We start from the raw sequence: 14369 nt of genomic DNA on the forward strand, positions 1-14369 counted from the left end.
TATACTGAATTAAAGAAAATCGGAAGACGAGAACGTGCCACATTTTTGCCCTGGGCAATAATTTCCTCGGGTGGTTTCAGTAAACGCAAACAGTTATCAACCCAAAGATCGGTTTGGTCAGCGAAGGTAGAGTTCACCCAATACTAACCCCAATGGCGTGTGAAATAAACGCATCAGGGTAGGAGGTAGTTGCTGAAATTTACAATCCCTAACCATTTAAATGATTCTGTTTCCGACCGGTGTTACGCAAATCATGTGGTTCGCGAGGTATTTGTTTTGTGGAACGCGACGAGGATGTAAGGAAAATGTAAATATAACGTTTAATATTTACAAATAAATTTTTTAAATGTGAATATAATGCCGTAATTACAATTATATATGATTAAATTGGTTTTCGCCTAATTGTTCACTCCTTTGTCTCAAAGTATGCCTGGTAGTAGTACCAGAGGTACTTGAAATTGTTCACCTGAGAAGTCAGAATTAGTGTGCCGAGGTAGACACACACTGGTAGGCCTATAGGCGCAAGGGTACTGCTATTATAGTTGATTGGCGATTTCAGGTGGAATTTTTTTCGCATAAATGGTTTCGCATCACCATTTTGAAGTTTCCTATTATCTTGCATAGCTAATCGATATGCATAGTATAGAATTTGTGTACACATAAGTAAACAATTCCAATTTTTTAGCTTCTATTCATCCAAATGTAAAAAATGAGTTATTATGCTGAAAATTTTATTAAAGAAGTACATGTGTATGACAAATCTGATGTAAAAATCACTCATCTTGTTCACCCAGCCTTGTTTATTTTTAGTTAAAAAAAAATATTGCCATTATCTAAAACACTTGCGTCTTGCAGCTAGTGGTATAACAGAAATAAAGAAAACTCGCGTCAAATCACGCCTGGGGCAAATCTCTCGCCCTCCTCTCTTACATACCTACCAACGCTCTACGACGCGGACCCTAGGATTTATACCACTTCTCTTGCGTGTTAAACGCTTATCCTGCAACAACAACAGCATATGATTGAAAGAGGAAAACCTTAAAAATAGAATTTTAGAAGTCACGAGTTACCTTCATACTTCCAACTCCGCCTATAAAAATGAATACATTAAAGCTCATTTTAAAGCACGATTTCGCTTTTTAAGGCTTCCGAATAGAAATATTGGTAGTGCGTTCAAATGGAGCAGGAGACATGCCTCGAAGCGTATTAAAAATCTTCTGCCCCTACATTGCTGTGACCCACTGAGGTAGCCTGAATTATAGGATAATCAGATAGCGTCGGACGGAAAATTTTATAATGGATTTAATAATATTAAGGCAACGATCCCCGTTAAAAATTCAAGCGACCGTAATGTCAAGGAAATTTTATCTGTATTGGTTGTTAATTGCCGAAGTTAAAAAAACAGTCGCAGAATATCGTCGCCTTATTCAAAGCACAGGCGTAGATATAATTATTGATTGAAGTAAGAAGGCTGATTAATCGCTGATCTCGCCGAGTATGCAGTTTTATTTCCAAAACCCCTTTCCGTTTAGCAGAAACGACAAGACAAATAGAATCGAGGGCGGAGTCTTTATTGCAGTTAAAAATTCTTACATCTGTAGGGCTGAAGTAATTCTAGGAAACGGTTTGGAAGCCATTTGGTGCTCTTTAAGTCCTGAATCCCAAAGAATTTATGCATGCGAATTTCACAGTCCGCCGGACGACAAAGATAATTAAAGACTTGAACAAGATGAGTAAAGCAAAAGTTTATCCCAATACAGCGATCGCGACATTATAATCGGTAGAGATTTCAATGTCCCATTTATTGATTGTAGCAGTTTTAAAACGGGGATTAAAGAATCGAATCCTGCGAATCGCTGTTGGATTCATTTACGTTGAACTCCATGCATCAACTTTTCACTCAACCACTTGGCGTGGCAAAAATATTCTTGATTTGTTAGCAACGGACATACCCGTAAAACTAAAGAAGCTGTTAAGGGAACTAGTGAACACAGAGCAGTAAATTCTTGGTTTTCCCAATGGTGGGGCCTGATATGAGAAGCCTAAAAGAAAATTTTACTTGTTTAGATAAAGGGATTATAATGGCCTAAAAGGCGTGCTATAGAGTCAGTTTGCAAATTTTAAGAAAGATTGTTATCACCGAAATACTGAGAAAACTTGGAATCACTTCCTTGACATCACGCGCTCAGCAGTCCACAAGTTCATTCTAAGTAAATTAATAAACAAAACACGGAACATAGATGGTACAACGCAGATGTGAGAAAATACTGCGAAGTCAAAGGCTATGATATCTAGGTTGAATGCCATGAGGGAACTTCGGAAAGGGGTAAGCGAATTCATAAGGAAAAGATATCAAAAAATGAAAGGGAATCGGAACGCGTTTTGGTTGTACATCAGAGAAGCGCAGGTAAATAAGTTTACACTTTATTCACTCAAAAACGAAAAAGGGGTGAAAGAGTAACCAGCAGTTTGGGAAAGGCTAACTTATTAAATTCCTTCTTTCAAAGCGCCTTCACCTTTCTCTCTGAATGTGTCGGATAGCTTACCAAATAGTGACTGCCAACCGATGCCTAATAATAAAATATAATATATATTTGAATAGAACGTTTGCTGAAAAATATTACGCTTAATAATTACTCCGGGCCTGATGAAATATCTGCTCGTACATTTAGGGAACTAACGTCGGAAATTGCACTGGAAATCATATTTAAAAAAATCTCTAGTTCACCAAGATCCCATTGATTGAAAAACGACTGATGTAATACCTAAATTTAAAAACGGAGACAAATAGGAACCAAGCAATTACAGACCTGTTTCTTCCGATTGGCTGAGACATGGCATAAAGAAGGGAAACATGTTATTTCACGGCATTACCTGAAAGGCATTCAACTACGAGAGACTCGTAGGGGACAAGTTTAGGAGGGAGGGCGAACATTGCTGTTGAGAATGTGTGTGGTTGTCACTGGTAAATTGAAATTTCTTCGCAAATACATTTTAAAATTATGTGGTTAAAAGTTCCAACAAAAAAAACCAGACGAAAAGGAAAACCAAATGATCTACGTTGTAGGGAAGTTGACAATTTAAACATTTACAAATAATTGGGAAACTTTCGGTCTCTCGGGTTAAATTTACTTTTCTTTAGCAACAGTCTCTGAAGACGTAAATCATGTAACGTTGTTTGAAGACATTTGTATTCCTCTTGTAATTCTTTCGATATTGTTAAAGGCGTATTGATAAGGCAATAAATGTGACTGACCGTGGCAACTCCGCCGGTACGTATCGCTCGTTTGTTACTACGGCGTATGTGGGACCCGCCGCAACGCTCCGAAAGGAACTTGACGGGATCGGTGATCTTGGTTAGCCAAGTTCATTGCCACCTGGCTAACTCTGGAAACATAACGAGTTGGGCGTCTGGAATTTCCTCACTAGTCGATTGTCAAATAACCCACGCACGGATCATAAGCAGCAGTGAAAAGTATCGACGAATTGAGTAGTTTCAGGCGTGATGTGGTGGAATTCGAGCAATATAGTAAAGAAAATGTAGTAGCAATTTTCCCCTTAATAAGTTTAATAGTACGACTGAGTTTAGATGTACTTCGCCCTATAATCAATCATCAGTAGAAATTAACAATATTTCAGTGGGTCCAGAACTGCCACCCCACGAAATTATCCACAGAATTTCTTCAAAAATCAAGTCCCGTACAAAACAAAATACCTAGTGGTATCTGGAAAATTTGTAATTTTGGTGGGCGGCGACATTTTCAACGTCAAGTTCACATTTGTTGATATCATTTAATTGATTTGATATATCGTGACAATGCTTGGTATAAGTTTCTGCTTTGGAAAACTTGGATAAAATGTATGTACTCTTAAAGAGTAGCTCGCGGGACTTGACTTTAGCCTGGTGAAAATATTTTATCGGCTCTTGAAACCTCGCGCTCCTCGATGCGTTTTCGCGCTCGATTCCGGGCGTACCCACTCGAGCACTGCCTCGATCGCGCAGCCATTGCCTCCCCCGTTGTACAGACGGGAACACTATCTCCCTCAGTGTCATTTAGTCGTACTACTGAAAGCGCGGGAAAACGCGCGCATATGTTTCCATGTGGGAAGTCTGGGAAATGGTTGCCCTTTATTTCGCTTCATATTTTTGTATGCTCAGAGTCACCGATGCCTCATGAAGCCTTTTATAAAATATTTACATCCTTTTAGTTCATTGATAAAATTGTGGAAAGTGGCAAAGAAAGGAAACACTGAATGCGTAGTTGAATTCGTCTAATTGGGGAGCAAATTGTAAATAATTATTATTATATTCTATTGTTTCAGGCTTCACTTCGTGGAAGTATTTAATATCCATACTAAAAAGAAAGACTCGTACTTTTCCACAGATTTTATTATACGGTACAACGCGTTTCACGGACTTGCGGCATCATCATACCTGATGATGCCGCAAGTCGGTGAAACGCGTTGTACCGTATAATAAAATCTGTGGAAAAGTACGAGTCTTTCTTTTTAGTATGGATATAATTATTATTATTCTATTAAAGGTAATTTCACTCTAGGGAAAAAACCATAGCTCCAATAATCCACAGGCATAATGTTTTCAATGATTGCAAAAATGAATGTGTAAAATTAGGCTTTTGATCAATATTTTGATTAGTTCATCTTTATCTAGTGTCCTGTGAATGGCCATTTTGTGCAAACATCATTTTGGCTTGTATTCTAAAGTACATATATCTCACTAACTTGTGTATAAATTTTCAGGTCAATCGCTTTGTTAGTGTACACTTGAAAGCCAATTGAACAAAATGCCTTGGTTGCTTTCGTGAAAATAGAAAAATCAGAGAAGCGTGCAGTCATCAAATACTTCTATTTTAAAGGCCTAAAACCACTTCAAATTGTAGCACTTGATTCCACTCTGCAAGACTCTTCTCCATCATATTCAATGGTTAAACATTGGGTATCTGAATTTATGAAAGATCGCACGAGTACTTCTGACAAACTATGTTCAGGATGCCCCGTTGAAGTCACAACTTCTGAAATGATTGAAAAATTCATGAAATGGTGATGGAGGACCACAGGTGAAAAGTGAGTGAGATAGCTGAGACTTCTAGGATGTCAAACTGAACATGCATGCATTATTTTACATGAGCATTTGGGCATAGAGGACCTCTGCTAGGTGGGTGCCGCGTATGCTAATGCAAGATCAAAAATTGACCTGGAAAACTTGTTTCAATTGAAAGTTTGGCACTTAACAAGCAAAACCCTAGCAAAGTTTTGCATCATTTTATAACTATGGTTGAAACTTGGATTCACCACTTCTGAAAGTGAATAACAGTTGAAACAATGGATTGAACCAGGTGAACCAACTCTTAAGAAGGCAAAAACAATTTTAGCAGTGAATAAGGTTATGGTAACTGTTTTTTGAGTTGCGAAAGGAATTATTTTCACTACCTGGAAAAGGGTGAGACCACCTGAGGTCAATACTATGCAGTAATTGCAATGCTTAAAGGATGAAGTGAAAAATAAACAACCTCTCTTGGCAAAGAAAAATATCTTGGTTCACCATGGCAATGCTTTTGCCCATTTGTCAGTAGTTGCAATGGCTAAAATCTTCTAATTCCTCTCCCGTTCTACCATATTCACCAGATTTAGCCCCAGTGACTATCATCTGTTACCTAACCTTAAAAAATGGCTCATGCAAGCTCATAGGTAAAGAATTCGAGAGCGACAAGGAAGTCATCAATGCTGTAAATGAGTATTTTGAGATACTTGATGAACCGGATTATAAAAATGGTATCACAGCATTATAGCATCATTATGAAAACTATATTAGTCTTAGTGGAAATTATGTAGGAAAATAAAGTGAAAAAAAATGAAAAAAGTTGTTTTCATTATCAGGCATGAATGTTTAGGGAGTTGAAGAAAATATCTCTATTCTCATTAATATGCATTTTGTCTTTTGAGTCATGATTTAGTTATTTTTTTGCATACCTATGCTTATTTTAAGAATTTAAGTAGTTCTTATGGATCTTTTAATTTGCATACTCCTGTATTAGAAATACATTCATTTTAAAACTGAGTAAGTTGGTGTAGTTTTATAATAAATCCATCTTTGAGCATTTAATTTATTGGTATCATATTTGTGTTTTTGTGTCACAACCAATATACTGCATTTGTAACTAAATAATCAGATTCATCATTAGTAATTACGGATGGATTTTGATGTGCTTAGAAACATCAAAGCATGAACCACCAGTGTTTATACCATGTGACTCCTTTAAATATTTGTAAATCCACATAGAAATAAACTTCAATGCAACCTAGGTGTCACTGTGGTGCAGCATCATGAGGTCCACTGCTCGGGCGGGGCACTGTTGCATCAAAGTGAAACCTAGGTTGGATAAAGCTTATTTCTATGAGGAATCACAAGTTTTAATTTGACATTATTCATGACAATGGAACAATTCGACAAAGTTATGCCTGAAGTGATTAATTTTATGCTTACTGTGATGGTTTTTCTAATTAATTCCACATTTAGTTTTCTTCAATGGTGCTTTGTCCAATGCTTATTTTGAATTCCATGGTGGATGTTGAACTAACAGCTAAAAGTACCAGTTGTAACTATAATACCCAGCTTCAAGGAATGATTAATTTTTGTATGTATTCATTGGTGTGACTAAATTCATATACGGAATTTTGAATCAAAGCGACCGGAACCATGTGCATTCCTTTTCATGGAAAAACTTTTTTATTTGGCTTAAAAATTTTTCTTTTGCCAAATAATAACATAATGAGAATACCTCAATCATTCATTCTATTAAGAGCATGCAGTCTAATGTTTTGATGGGAACCTATTAAGTGCAGTTTTCCTCATGATGTGGGCATTGTGCTTCAATTCTGCTTTCTTCATTATAGATGAATGTTAGACTATGTTTATTCAAAGACCACCTTCTTCAATACAGAGATAAGTTCAATATGTGAGTGTATATATATTTGTTGAAAACCCTATTTGTGAATAGTAGTCACATTTGGCATAACCAGAATAATTCCTTTCCACAAGCTGCATAGTGTTCTAAAGTCAGTAGGTGCCATGCCACACCTACTCTTTCCTTTAAGGCTCAGGAATTTGGAAGACTATGTGGCTTGGTTTACCTAAATTGAAATTATTGAAATTAAATTTAAAATACTTCGCCTTTCCACATAAAAAACTTTTATTTACGATCTAGGTTTCGTTATGGTATAACATCATCAGGATGATGTTATACCATGATGACCTGATGATGTTATACCATAACGAAACCTAGGTCGTAAATAAAAGTTTTTAATGTGGAAAGGCGAAGTATTTTAAATTTTATTTCATTATGAAGAATTTCCACCAAGTGACACCAGAAATGGTTTCATTTACCTAAATTGTTCCGGGGGATGACGTTAATATTCATCCAGGATTCACCAGTCATTTGCCTAAGGATATGTATCAGTTTATCTAAAAAAAGAATCACTGATTGAATTAATGTCGCTACAGAATATGTCATAACATGGATGGGGAGTCTGGGTCTTCTGCTAGTGAAGAGGATACCTCTTCCCGAAACATCCACCAGCGTATAAAATGTGTAGTGAATTAATTCTAATCACCGTTGATATTGAGTGGTAGGAAAAACATTGAAATTGTGGTATCTCAGTTATAATGATTTGGTTTACATTTGAACATCTTTGAACAAATTATTTTGTTAAATTTTTATTTTCTAAATTTTAATGCTGGTTGATTACCTTCTGAAATGTTCCATTTTTGGTTTAATGTCTGATATTTTTTTTATCCTTTGAAATTTTAATTTCCACGCATCTTTATTTTTTTTTATATCAAGGTGGCTTTAGGTTGAAGAAAATTAATGCCAATGCACACCTTAAAGTAGTTAAGAAAACCAGCATCAGTAAAGAGGATCGGAAATTAGTTATAGATACGAAGAAAAATTTAGTTGGAACTAAATTAAAAACTTCATCCCACTGTCAAGGTATTAACACTGTTTGTGTAGAAAGTGTTGTTTCAAGTGAAAAATTAAGGGTTAAGTCCAAATCTTAAAAAAAATTAAACTAGAAATATTTGGTGACAGAATTAAACAATAAAATAATTAATTCTGCTTTCAAATAAAAAAAATGAAACTGTTTATTAAATTCCCCTACTATATTTTTGAAATCCAGTTTGTTTGAAATTTTTTCACACCTATATTTGGGTATTAATCATGATTTATATAAAAACTTGTTAAAATATATGAAAAAAGCAGTGTAAACTTTTCAATTCCTAATCTTCTGCAGAAGAAGGTGGTTCCGTTAGTGAAATTCAAAATTTTGTTTTATTGCTAAGTAATTCTTGATTACAAATGTGTATGTTGATCTTCGTGGGTGTTTCCTAAAAGTCCTATTCTTAATTTGTAACTTACTTTCATACATTCATATTCTCTGGTGCATTTGTATGTATACATTTTTTTAACCATCCTGATAATTTACTCTAAAAATGTTTCTCATATCTAATGTTGCTTCATTTACTTTCTCCAGTTAACATTGTTCAAATCTTTAATTTATTACATGATACAGTAATTAAATTTGATTTGTGAACTAAATTTAAAAAAATAACATTACAATAAAGCATGCATCAGTAGCTAATTAGTGATATTATATACTTGAATGCCACCACTTACATTATCTCTTGTTTGCTAAGTTTTCCTTTCGGTAGGTTCCATATGTTCCTGACTATATAAAACATAGGATTGTAAATTGAAGTCCAGCTTTTCATTGTTATTGTGTGGCCTGAACTGAAAGAATAGTTCTCCCTACACCCTGAGTAGGCTCATCTAAAGACATTAATCATTGTCCTGGAATTTTATATTTGTTATTTAACATTTATACTTGCACCTTCAATATGTATAGTATTTTGAAGAATATTATTGGTCTTATATTCAATTGTTTTAATATGTTGGCATTGTTGACTGCTCTCTTCCTTAATTGCTGCTTTAAAATACTCAAGTTTGAGGTATTTACCAAATGTCTTGTTCAGGTTCTTCAAAATTGTATCCGTGAAACAATTATCTTAGTTTGGTGTTAATTTTTTGACAGGCTCATCATTTTTTTACATCCCCATCATTCATTAAGGCCCAGTTTTATAATATCTGGTCAGATCCAAAGGTTAGTTAACGTGGATGTTAACCTAACGTGAAAATTAATGATAGGATTGGTATTGTTAAGGAAATCAAACTGGTCATCAGGAAATGTCAACTATAATGAAGGAAAAATGTAGGTATGACAACTGTCATTCTCCAATAATGTCAAACAAAGGCATAACAAAAAATATGCATAATCCTTGAGGTATTTATTCAGCTGACAAAAAACTGAGTGCTAATGCCCGAGCTTCCAAAGCTCAGGAGGATAAGGCCTGCTTGGAGGTTGAGCAGATGAAGTTAGGAGTGTTACAGAAGAAAATAGTTGGATTAAAAATGTCAATAAAATAATCAATTCAAAATCTCATGAATTTATTTTACATGTTTAACAACTGACAGGCATGTGTAAATTGGTATTAACTTAAAAAAATTTCCAGATTCAGCAATTATAAGAAATGGACAACATTTTTTAAGAACACTTGGTCGAGTTTTATTTCAGTTGACAAAAATAATCCAAATAAGGTCACTGAATGTGGCCATTTAAATTCCTCTCCTGCAAATTATCTTCATTATTTTCTACTTATGAATATCAGTTGGGAGATCATTTTCCGTTTGATTTTATGGCTATATTATGAAGGATAGAAGAAGCAACTAAAACTGACATTGCTGTCTTTACCGAAATTCTTTTGTCCATAGATAAAATGGGGAAAAGTCGCTTCCATATTCTAAGTAATCTTTTAATCAAATGTCTTGTTTTAATATGGCTACCATTAAATAAATGTTCTTCTGGTCTTCTTGGGTTTCTTATTGGAGTCGAGAAATACTTCAATCGCCAGAATCCCCTAGCAACAAACCATTTCTGTATCGTCTTAGTTCAAACTTTAGTTTTACCTTAAAAAATCTTGAACCATTCAAAGTTACCTGGTCATGTGTCAACCCATGCCGTTTTGTAACAATGTCACATTTATAAAGATTTGCATCACAAAAAGCTTGAACATTGAATGAAAAATAGCCTTTCCTGTTTATTAATATTTCTGGTCAATTTCCTCCAAGAGGATTGAAATATTAGCATTTTAAAGAAAATTTTTTATTTTTTAGTATGAGAAATGTGATTGATATTGTTTTAAGGACTATTTGCCATTTAAGCAGCATTCTTTTAGCACTAGCCCACCTAATTGTCATTTTCTTAACTCTAATAATTCTAACATTAATTTGGATAAAAACATCAGTTCACCATTGATTTCACAGCTTGCTTACCTTACTTATAACTACTGCTCCAACGTAACGAAACAATGCGAACATGACTTCCTTTTGTATTGTGCAAGCAAAATTTCACATGTGTTTTTGTATCTCTCCATATGCCTATCGTTCAACTCATGTGGTACCCCTGTACCGGTCTTCTGAATCTTTCTCATTTCTTGTAGGCCATTGGAAACAATGTGTTGACTAATGTTCAATTGCTTTTGTTGTTTTTGTGCTTGTGAATCATCATTGTCCCACAATGCTTGCAATACCACCAATCTTCGTAACTTGTTGGCGGTTTCCATGTCCTTTTCCAACATGGAAATTAGAACTTTTGAAATTCTGAAACCATTGTTCACACTTATATTGCAATGGAGCATGTTCACCATAAGCGTCTTTAAGTAATTGCTATGATTCAGCAGCAGTTTTCTTCAAATGAAAACAAAAAATTAATGCTGTCTCTACACAAATGCTCTTTGTTTGGTATAAAGTTTGACATATTGAACCCAGCAACACAACGATATTCAACACTTTTTTATCACTCCTGCTCATCTGACTCTAATTGATGGAACAACAAATTGGCATAAATGCCAAATCTTGATACTACAAACTGCATTGGTGCACCATCTGTCGCCTGAAATCCATATTTTGTACTTGTACACCTAGTATTCATTAGACAACTTCATTCCTACATTGAATCCTGTTACTTCCTATAAAATCTAGGGGATTCAATTAATCATATCATGCTGTCACAATGACAGCTATCAACCATAATATCCTTTATAATCCATCAAGGTGATTAAGTTATCAGTGTAGTTTCCTTATAGGCATAATTTGAGCATAGCTGAAAACAAGAGTTGGCGAAGCACACCTGGTATATATATTTACACATATATGCATTTTTATCATATACAGATATACATAGTCTTTTCATAGGTTTTATTTTACTCATCATAATTTATCATTAACAAATTCAGACACTAATAATTTTTCTCAATTAGAATTTTTTTTCTTTCAAACTGTGTTGTGTCTCTTATGTCTTTATATTTTCTGTGGTAATTTATATAGGTTTAATCCCATTGACTTTGGTTCGATTATATTTGATATGCAGGTTTGACTGGGTTCTGGTATGGTGACTGTGGTAGTGCGAATTTGCATGGAAGTCTAGCAGATGTTGTTTCATGTATGTTACTCTGAATAGGATGTGTATGGATTGGAAAGGTAGGAGCCCATGATCTTCAAAGATGGGATGGGCAGATGAAATTGGAGGTTTAGATGCAGTGTTGAGACTAGCCTTCTTTTGCAGTTTTAATACGACTGGTAAGGTCAAGCAAAATAATGAATACAGCAAAATGCAATGAACAGAAAGTTCATAAATATATACGAACTAGGAGAATTTGTGAAAATATAATGAAAGATATAAAAACATGGAAAACTGTGTATTTTATTGTAATGTAAAGTTGTAAGATCTTATTTGTCAATAATTACTCACTCAATATTAGCTAATCTTGCTGTAAATTGACTCTGCAAAATAAATATAAAGAGATACAGAAAAGACAGTCCAGCGTAAGCTCTCACCAGCACAAAAGATCATATGCTACTGGCCTGAGGGCAACAAGAAAACCCAGGAGAACTTATGAGGCAAACATAATGTGCACACTCATTATATATCTTGAGAATAGGGTAAACCATCGTAGTAAGCGGCAGGTATTGAGCATAAGCTGTAGAAAGAGAGAGGAGCTTTTGACTGGGCCACATATAATGCAGTAAAATAGTCAACAATGGCACTTTGGATCGGCCCAATATATTGGCCCAATCAAAAGTGCCACTGTTACCTAAAGAGACTTTTTTCAATTGATATAAATGTATGTAACAATTTACTCATTTTTGTTTTATTCACTCATTATCTCATTGTATAATATGATTTAGCATCTAAAATTTTCAACCAATCATTATGAATAATAATAATTCACATACATTTTTCATAAATCTGAATTTCTCAGTAAAATAGCATGGCAATTGTCCGATGGAATTTAGTAATTACACGTCACACTCAAAGGGTTCAGCAAGACTTCTTTTTTATTGTTTTTAAAGATTTTACTATTCTTGCCATTTTTAATATTAAGTCCTTGGTAATATCTGTAAGTGTGTTTACACTAGATTAGGAGCTAGCCAAATTTTCATTTTATTGATGGAGGTGAACCTACTCATTTTTATTATTAAGTCCACCTATGCATTAACCAATTTAAAAGTACGAAGATATGTCCATGAATTTAAGTAATACATGATATTTTATTGCCATTTTATAGGAGAAAGGAAGAGGCCTAATATTACAGGAAATGAAGAAAATGACTCCAAAAGGCCTAAAATTGATAGTTGTGCTAAAGTCCCATGTGCCAAGGCTTCACCTAAGGAGAATGAATCTTCTCCTAAGCCAAGCACCAGAGATTCCCCAGAAGTGAGTGTGGTTGATCTAGTGGAGGATGATGACGAGCCTGAGAAAGTCAGCGATGGTAAAAAACAAGAAACTAGTGCCACTAATGATGGAACTGCTAAAGTGGATAATCAAACCAGTTCTGACAGTAAGCCATCAGTCATGGCACCTAGTAAAAGTAAGTCCCCTGTGCCGCTTGTTGAAAAAAAGACACCACCATCAGCAGCTCCTGCGACTACCGCACAAGGGCCAGTGAGTGTTCAATCCCCCAATTTGGTTACAATAACAAGTGTCAGTGTTCCTGCTGAGGAGAAAAGGAGTTCCCTGTCATCCATGATTTCTTCTGGGAAAAATGGATTGATTTCACAGATGCCATCTATTGAGGTGAAGAAGGTGAAACTTAGTCCTGAGTTAGAGAAGCAAGCAACTGCTATGTCAGTTATGACCATGAGTCCTGCAGTTGCTTCACCAAAACCTGCTACCTCTACTTCATTGGCCCAAATTCCAGGATTGACTACTTACTCCTCTGAAAACTCTGAGATTTCTTCATCAGCCCCTTCCAAATCATCAGAGTCTGCCAAAGAGGCTGCTGGGGAGGGTGAGACAGTTCTTATGGGTGCTGAATTGGAGAAAAAAAAGGGTCTAAACCCAATCCATTCTGAAACTAGGAAGGCAGTCAAGAGACTCACCAGATCGGTAAGTAGAAAGATAAACAGGCTGTCATGCCCATGGTTTTCACTGTTGAAGGGGTCTCAAGGGGTTAAAACATTCACAGAAGTTTATTTTTGTGGGACCAGCATTCATTTATTCCAACTAATTAAGACACTACTGATATGTTGCCATTCCTGTTGTTTTTTTTATTCAATTTTTCCCATTTGTCTAAAGTTTTATGTTTAATGGTAAAATTTTTACTTTAAATTTTAACTGAGTTTCTATTACAAATAATATATTATTTAATATATATTTCTAATAATATTTTGTGTGACCTGTTCTGAGTTATAAACCGGTGTGAAGTTATGTTAATTCCAATAGGCAATAATAAGAACCATAGAAGGCTCTAATCAAGTTATTTCAGTCAACTGGTGACCATCAACAGGAAGGTTAAAGGGCTTGACAGTGAGAAGATGTAGGTACCATATCACTATTTGATGTGAAGTTGGCAGGGGGGAAGAAGAGGGAAATCGTGGCAATATGGGAGAGGGAGGGTAGGTGCATTATTAGAAATGTCCATTGGTGTATTTCAAATTTTGGCTTTTTTAAAATCTAACCAATTGGATAAGTGAGCTGTTTATAATGCCTGGCTTGTTACTCATATTTTCTTGATGCATGTGTATATACCTGGACTCATACAAGGGAGAACGGCGAGGACACAGGGAAGAGGAGGGGAGAACAAGGTTGGTAGGCGCTTCTGGTCTCCTACGAGGGAGATTGGAGAGAATGGGGGGAGGCAAGGGAAGTACAGTGCTGGTGCTTCTGACCTCATACGAGGGAGACCAGAGAGAGCACAGGAGAGGCAAGGGAAGAACAGGGTACCGACACTCAGA

General features: G+C 35.4%; 1 protein-coding gene across 6 annotated transcripts in view; it reads left to right on the forward strand.

Moving 5' to 3' along the window:
- LOC139697420 (activating transcription factor 7-interacting protein 1-like) overlaps positions 1-14369 on the forward strand; it is a 78708-nt gene that overhangs the window by 34816 nt on the left and 29523 nt on the right. For all 6 annotated transcript variants that reach the window (XM_071596115.1, XM_071596120.1, XM_071596119.1 and 3 more), the window contains exon 3: positions 12701-13521. In XM_071596115.1, the coding sequence (XP_071452216.1) occupies positions 12701-13521 (821 nt within the window). The remainder of the gene's footprint in view (positions 1-12700; positions 13522-14369) is intronic.

The sequence above is a fragment of the Hetaerina americana genome, unplaced genomic scaffold, assembly GCF_022747635.1.
Source record: "Hetaerina americana unplaced genomic scaffold, ioHetAmer1.1.p SCAF_76, whole genome shotgun sequence".
In the NCBI taxonomy this organism is placed as follows: domain Eukaryota; kingdom Metazoa; phylum Arthropoda; class Insecta; order Odonata; family Calopterygidae; genus Hetaerina; species Hetaerina americana.